The following is a 7,787-nucleotide window of genomic DNA, read 5'->3' on the forward strand; positions in this document are numbered from 1 at the left end:
CTCAGTGTCTGTCTGTTCCACACATACCGCCTCGCCCCACGCACTGGGCACGCCGGTCCCTAACCCACTAGCAGCCAGAAGGTCAGAGGGTGCTAGACGCGGTGCTGTTGCCGCAAAGACTGGTAGAGCGGCTAACCTGTTACATGTGTTTATCTAGTGTTCCTTAGAGGCTGTTCCTAGAGTGTGAAAGGTTTGTTTTGTATATAAACATGATATAATGTGTACAAAATTATATGGTGTAAATAGACACTGTAATACATGATTGTAATGATACGTATATGCTGTCAAGTGTATCTTTATAGAAAGTGAACGGTCCGCCTCTCCGCAGGGCGCCTCCAAGCTCACCAAGGAGGACATCGAGAGAGTCTTCGCCCTCTACGACAGGGTGAGTCGCCGCCGCTGTCGCCGCCGTCTTCTGCAGCTGGTGGCACTCTCCATGATGCCATAGTGCCGCTATCATGAGGAGCCTAATGAATCACTCCTGCTGTATTGAGATCACTGATATAGATGTTTGTCAATAATGTGTGTATATATGAATGTTTGCACATTATACCGTACTTCATGTCATGCGATACTGAGTGTGTGTGTGTGCGTGTGTGAGGGTGTGGGTGTATGAGACATTCACCCATCCATCCTGCTCTTGGCCTGCACCTGCACTCATCAGTCAGTCCCGACTGTCTGTCTGTCTGCCTGCCTGCCTGTCTCAGTGGCGGCAGTTTTCTTAACCTGCCTCGTCTCCGTCACTTCACTGGACTGTCTTGGTTGCCAAAACACACTCTCTCTCTCTCTCTCTCTCTCTCTCTCTCTCTCTCTCTCTCTCTCTCTCTCTCTCTCTCTCTCTCTCTCTCTCTCTCATGGACTATTTAATTTTCTATTCTGTGGCAGCATTAGCCTTGTCTCTGTCTGCCTGTCTGTCTGTCTGTCTGTCTGTCTGTCTGTGCCTGAATACTTTTCTGCCTCAGTCTCGTCTGTCAGTCTCGCCCTGGTGTTCCTCCCACGTCAGCCTGCCTTGTCTTGTCTGTCTGTCCGGCGGCCTTCCTCGCCTGTACCTGTTCCTGTCCGCCCATCACTAACCCTCCTCCTCAGCCTTCCTCTGTCCCCCGGAGCCGCTCTCTGGCACGGGGCGCTAACGGTGTGTCTTCCTGGGCAGGATAACAACGGTACCATCGAGAACGAGGAACTGAATGGCTTCCTGAAGGACCTGTTGGAGCTGGTGAAGAAGGTAGGATACACAGTGGGTGTCCTTTTACTTACTTTTTGATGGACAGATGTTGTCTCTCTTTAGTTGTACATCTTGTATTGAATGCCCTTGGTGTTAATGTTGTTTGTTCGTTTATATGTTGTTTGTTAGTGTTGTCGTTAGTGTTGTTAGTGTTGTTGTTATTAGTGTTAATAGTGGTACGTGTGTGTGTGTGTGTGTGTGTGTGTGTGTGTGTGTGTGTGTGTGTGTGTGTGTGTGTGTGTGTGTGTGTGTGTGTGTGTGTGTATGTGTGTGTGAGATGGTGGGTGTGATGGTGGTGATGGTGCTTGGGGTGATGGTGATGTTAGCGTTGGCTACAGTGTTGTATTATAAATCTAAACTATCCTAAAACAAACCATAATAAAAAAAATGATTATAACGGAATTCATTTGGTTAGTTTATGTATTCGTCGTTGTTTACAAAGGCGAAAAAAAAAATTAAGGAGCGACGTTTCCACATTATTAGTAGCCTCAAAACTAAATTTCGCTTGAGATAATCCCGCTAAAAGCCGTCTGAGATATTGAACATTTCCAAATAATGAGACGCTATGAAAAGACGCCAAATTTTAGAGTAATAACCGAAGCCCTGTACTTGTAGATCAACCTCTACCTCCTCCTAGTTCTCACAAATCTCTACGTACTAAGACTGTAGAGAATGAACTATTTGATAGTATGGACCTTCATCTCTTAAGACTCCGAAAGTTTATGAGCAATCCACAAAAATTCAAAACTGTCAACCTTCACCATTTTCTTGCGGCTGCAGCTAAATTTGTCTTTAATCCCTTCAGTACCACGACACTTCTTCATATCTATTCTGGTTACTATTAGGTGATTTTATACAGCTTCAGAAACTCATGTGGGAATTAGAATAGTGGAGATTCTGAGCCACTAATGCTCTGACCTCCATGGAACCCTGCTAGTGTAAATAGAATCGTTTATTCACACCCAAAACTCGTGGTAAAAATGCGTCTCAGTATTGAAGGGGTTAAGCTCACGTCCTCTGCTCAGGTGGAAATACATCAACTGTCAGGTCATGCAAGGAAATTGTGGCGATGTGTGAGGAGTTTATCACATGGAGGGAGGTTAGCAGTGTGAGGTTAGCAGAGGAGATAATATTTATAAGGTTAATCTCGCTTCCTCTGCTCTAGTGGAAGTTCATCTGCTGTCATGGAGAGCGTGGCGATGTGGGAAGAGTTTATCACGTGGAAAGAGTTTACCAGTGTGAGGTTAGCAGAGGATGTGTACAGTGGGTGGTAAAGAAACACAAGTTGATGCAGAGGAATACTTGTGTTACCCTACTACCCACGCTACACATTTTTCTAGATATACTTAGCAGAGGAGTCATTATTTACATGGAGGTTGACAGTTGATGAGAGAGCTAGCTATTCAAAAGGAAAAGCGGACCAGGGAACAATGAGCGAGGCACGTTACTTTTACCTTTCATAACTTCACTTTATTAGCGGTAATCTTATTGGCACTTTTTAACCACACTGTTTATTTTCCCACCTTAATCTTTACCATATAAAAAGAATATTCTAAACCTCTTTTCCTTTAAACCTTTTTGATGTTAGAAGCCACAAAAGACTCATTAGCTTCGTTTTTTATTCCTTTTCTAGCATTTTTTAAGTAGTTTATGTAGTTATCATGTTTTTATTATCAATTTTACCTTTCCCTACTTTACTTGAGCGCAAACTTTACACCCCCAGTAATAATTTGATAGCGTAGCAGCGTTGAGCTTTGCGTAGTGATGGAGCAGCTTATGAGTGTACAAGAGTGAAAGAGTGAGAGTAATAAATGTGTAGGAGTCCCAAGTAGCGAGTATTTTAACCCCCGGCCCGCTCTTTTAGTAGCTGCAGAATTTAAATACCTTTCTATTTTTCTTCTCTGAACACTCCGTAAAGAAAACGAAATTGCCAAACGAATACATGCTGAAATTTGAAAAAGTCTTTGAAAATATGAGAAATTTGCAATATTATTCCTGTAGCGTCGTGGGAAAGGAGTGAAGGGAGCACGAGAGGGACTTCTTTCCTTCCTCCCTTCCTTGATCTTAATCCTGAATCCGCAGGACTACGATGCGCTGGACCTGCAGGAGTTCCAGGATGCCATCATGCGAGGCTGCGACTTCAACAAGGACGGCAAGATCAACAAGAAGGAGCTAACCATGATCTTGCTTGCGCTGGCACGACACGGCACCGATGAGGAGGCGCAACCGTAAGACTATCATCCTCCTCCTCCACTTACCACTGCTGTTACTATGACTACTATCACAACCGCTTCTTTTGTCATTATTAGTACTACTACTGTTTATACTCTCTCTCTCTCTCTCTCTCTCTCTCTCTCTCTCTCTCTCTCTCTCTCTCTCTCTCTCTCTCTTCAAGTAAGTAAACAAGCAACGCAGTCGTGACTTTGTTTTCTAATTGATTTTTTTTCTTCTTCTTTTTTATTTTTAGTCTCACGGAAAGATTTTATTTAATATTACAAAGGATTTTTTCCTGTGTTGTCGTTAATTGTTTTTCTTTTATTTTTTATGTATCTGTATTCCTTTTGTTTCGTGCACCATGAGTTTGTTTCAGTTATGAGTTTGGCGTTGCGCTGCGGTGGAGTGTTCCGCCCTGTTAATTGTCATGCCTTCTCCTCAGTTCACACTAAAATGCTCCTCCTTCACACTACCTTGCACCGCCCCTGGAGCAAGCAGTGTAAGTCATGTGTGTGTGTGTGTGTGTGTGTGTGTGTGTGTGTGTGTGTGTGTGTGTGTGTGTGTGTGTGTGTGTGTGTGTGTGTGTGTGTGTGTGTGTGTTTTCCAGGTAAGGCCCGTATTCAGAAACACTTTGCTCTCTCACCACGACTTTTTTCAAGGCCACAGAGATGATTAGCGCGGTTTTTAAGAATGTTTCCCCGGTTAATAATTTAGATATCTGGTCACTCTGTCTCTAGATCTGTAAAAACACCTTAAAAACGCTTGTAAATTTAGATAAAGTCTTTCGAAATAGGGGAGATGAAGCGCAGAAGTGTTTGAGAATACGAGCCTTATTTAAGTTAATAATGCTGGATCTCTCAACAAAAAATCATTATACTGTATTCTTATTTTTGTATGTTGATTGTTCACATCATTTCCTCTGGTAGTGATGTTACCAGCTGATCCATTGCTCTCCTCACATGAGTGTATTGCAGTACTTCCTGATTGCCTCTCCTTCTGTTAAGCTCCTTCCTGCGTTCTCCTGGCGCTAGGTTTGCTCTTCACGCAAGTCCTCTTCAGCCATTCTCCTCGTTTGCTACACATTAATAACACTAGGATCCTGTCTTTCTTTTAGTGTTTTCCTTATAGCTTATGGTAACGTTTTCTGTGTGTGTGTGTGTGTGTGTGTGTGTGTGTGTGTGTGTGTGTGTGTGTGTGTGTGTGTGTAACAGAACACAGAACACCACATATCACCTATCACCTCCTTCATTATTACGATCTCTATCATGATTATCATCACCACCCATCATAACACATCACCATTGTAACTATACCCATTCTCTTTCATCATCATTTCTATCCCCTCCTCACTCGTCCGTCACCTTTTATCTCCGTCCATCGCTATTAGAATCATCCCATTAACTATGATCACACCTGCCATCACCTACCATCCCTAAGAATCACCTTCCACACACTTTACTGTCACAATTCGTCACCACTGCCTCCCCCTCACCGCCCACACACTCCCAGTCCTGCCATACTGACGCCCCTCGCCCTCCACAGTGGTGCAGGCGGTGTGGTAGGTGCCAACCCACTGGCTGAGATCGCTTCCATCGGCATGAAGGCCCTCAAGTTGCAGAAGCTCCGTGTCCGCCACTTCGTGAATCGCACCCTCGGCGCCAACAGCACCACCACCACCAGTTAGTTCCATGAGGGGCCGCGCTAAGCCACCGAAGGAGAAGAAGGAGAAGAAGATGAAAGATTTGTTGTGGGAGTCTTTTAGGTGGAGGTTGTGTTGGAGGAGGAGACAGCATTGATTGGCTAAGTTTGGTATTCTCGCCAGGTCAGGATTGGTGGTTTTCTTTTGTCTTTGTGTTTTAGCGATGGCAGGAGCGAGTGTCCCCTGAAGGGCTGCGGCACCACTAGGGGAAGGTTTTGCTCACCGTGCAGCGTCTCGCTGTTGTGTGCATGAGAGGTTTCCAGATTCTACTAATGGTCGTCCGCTAGTTTGTAAGGTGTGCAGGAAGGTAAGAGACGAGTGCTCGAGAAGGAATCAGTAGGCAGACGATGGCTGAGATGGAGGAAAGTGCAAGTCCCGTAATGATAGCTTCTTTTCCCCCTTCTACTCCTGGACTATTTTAGCCTTAGTTTGTTTGTGTTGCTGCGGCGGCTGGGCTGGGCGCGGCCAGCCCGGTCTGGCGTCTGGTTTTATATCTTAAACGTGTCGGGTTGTGAGCATAATGATGGCCACCTCTTGAGCTCGGAGACGTCTAGCTGTGCACACTTCCCCACGATTGAGGGAGGTGTCTGCCCGCTGAGACTATCCACTCTACCTTTCCCTCTTCTTCTCCATGTTCGGACCACTAAGGTTTCATTCCAGTGAAAGATTGTATATTGTCAGCGACGATCTGTATTTAATTTCTTGTAATTTTGTTTCTCTTGTGGATGCTTGCCGCCCTAGGGTGAGGCGGGACCACTGCTGCTGCCGCTGCCGCCGGGTCGCGCTTGGTTCACGAGAATACACTGGACCCTTTGCCTTAGTGCTGTCAAGACCCGTATGCTTTCCCTGTAAGGTTCTCTGCCACCCATTACCTGATACATCGGTGTAACGTGTCACACGAGCAGCATCTGAGGCAATAGATCTCGCTGAACCAATCCCAGCGTGCCATCCCCCAAGCGACATCCCTCGCTTGCCTGCTGGCCGCCGCGACCCGGGGCTGTCTGCCGCTGGTCCCCGGAACCTCTGAACGAGCAAGTCAGTTGCGATTTCGTTAAAGGTCAGATCCGCATTCATGTATTTACTGCTTGTAAGAATGTGTGGTACAAATCTCCAGCACTTCATAGCAGTTTGTTTATCACTAAGTTTCAAGACCTTCAGTCAGGATCTCATGAAAAATCAAAATAAACTGGGAGATGTGCAGCTAGGAAAGAGTCAAAGTAGTCAATGAACACAGATGTTATTATTTGGTGTAGATGAATCCCGAAGCTTGTTGTGAGCCATCCGTTTGTTCTGCACATCCCCAGCCAAGACACGAGGCATCCCAGGGAAGCTAGGCCGCACTCTTACCTTCAGACTTCTGCAAAGACAATTTTGCACAATCTTTTTACTCTACACATCTTTCCAACTTTTGAAATGGTCCTCTATGCTCCATATCCTTTTGAAAATATCTTTATACAGTATATGTTAAAGTGTAACACTAAATGCTTATTTTCTGAAAGTCCATCAGCAGTGAAAGTGGTAATAGCTGTTGTTAATCTTGCTGGAAGGCGTAACACTCTCGGAAACACCGTTTTGAGGTGCAGCGCCAGGCGGGAGGAGCGCGACGCCCTGAGGCGCCAAGACGTGTTTGAGTCTCGCCGCCGTTTAGTTAGTCGGTAAAATCTGGAGGAGTGAGTGGCTGTGGTCCACCTCCCCGCCCGTGTCGCGCTGCTCCGTGCCCCCCTCCGCGGTGTGTTTCCCCTTCCAGATCATATATATATACATAGGTGTTAAACCGTTATATTAAAGTCTCTTAGACATAATTCAATACAAGGAAGTTAATATGAATTACATATACTTAAAGCCTCTTGAGCCATATTGATAACGTGTCACCGCCGGGCAGCGTGCTGGCGGCCGCCTATCGCCCCGGCGCGGCGCCGCCCACGCGAACCGGTGGTTCCCCTGTGCATGAAGTACTTGATGATGTCCAAGTAACCGAGACGAAAAAAATATATATAGTGTTCCTTTCAGCCATTGGTGATATAAGGCTACACTTTCTTGTTACTTATGTCCGTGTTGTTCTCAAACGTGGTGTGAATACAGAAATAAAAAAAAATATATATAAAAATAGTCTCGCGCTGACGCGGCGGTGCCAGAGGCGGAAGCGTGAAGTGTTGTCCTGCCCAGCCTGATGTGTTCGGTCTGAGATGATTTAGGAAAACTTGACGGTTACGTAAAAACGGTAAAAGACATTCCCTTGTAATGTCATCCTCTTACTAAGAATCACAACTGCCGTTCCACTCTGGCACCACCAGCAAGATCTGGCAACACTGAAAACCTTTGTGCGTTCCTGAGCTAAATCTCGAGTCAACAAGTGAGCGTCCTGGCCAGCCGCCTCCTGAGGCCTCCAGCACAAACAGAACAATGGTTGTCGGGTCTTTGACTTGTATTGGTTTCACTTCATTTAATGTAATACCAGTTTTCAATAACGAATAAAAAATCTTCTGTTAATATTGTTTCATTTACTTAAGAACAGCACTACACACACACACACACACACACACACACACCTATAAAGGATAACTATAGCGCAAACAGAACTATGCACATGTCGTTTCTAGGCTGCTGCATCACACCACCCATCCACCAGCTCACTCGTTGCAGAAATGCTAT

The 7,787-nt window shown here is 45.4% G+C and overlaps 1 protein-coding gene across 1 annotated transcript in view; it reads left to right on the forward strand.

Annotated features, from left to right (window-relative positions):
* The window catches only part of LOC123513030 (calbindin-32-like), a 383,307-nt gene extending 375,682 nt beyond the window's left edge, over positions 1–7,625 (forward strand). The window contains 4 exon segments of the mRNA XM_045269841.1: positions 329–385; positions 1,151–1,222; positions 3,305–3,450; positions 4,979–7,625. Of these exon segments, the coding sequence (XP_045125776.1) occupies positions 329–385; positions 1,151–1,222; positions 3,305–3,450; positions 4,979–5,120 (417 nt within the window). The 3' untranslated portion in view covers positions 5,121–7,625.
* Positions 7,626–7,787: the final 162 nt, after the last annotated feature.

This window comes from Portunus trituberculatus, chromosome 35, assembly GCF_017591435.1.
Source record: "Portunus trituberculatus isolate SZX2019 chromosome 35, ASM1759143v1, whole genome shotgun sequence".
Classification (NCBI taxonomy): domain Eukaryota; kingdom Metazoa; phylum Arthropoda; class Malacostraca; order Decapoda; family Portunidae; genus Portunus; species Portunus trituberculatus.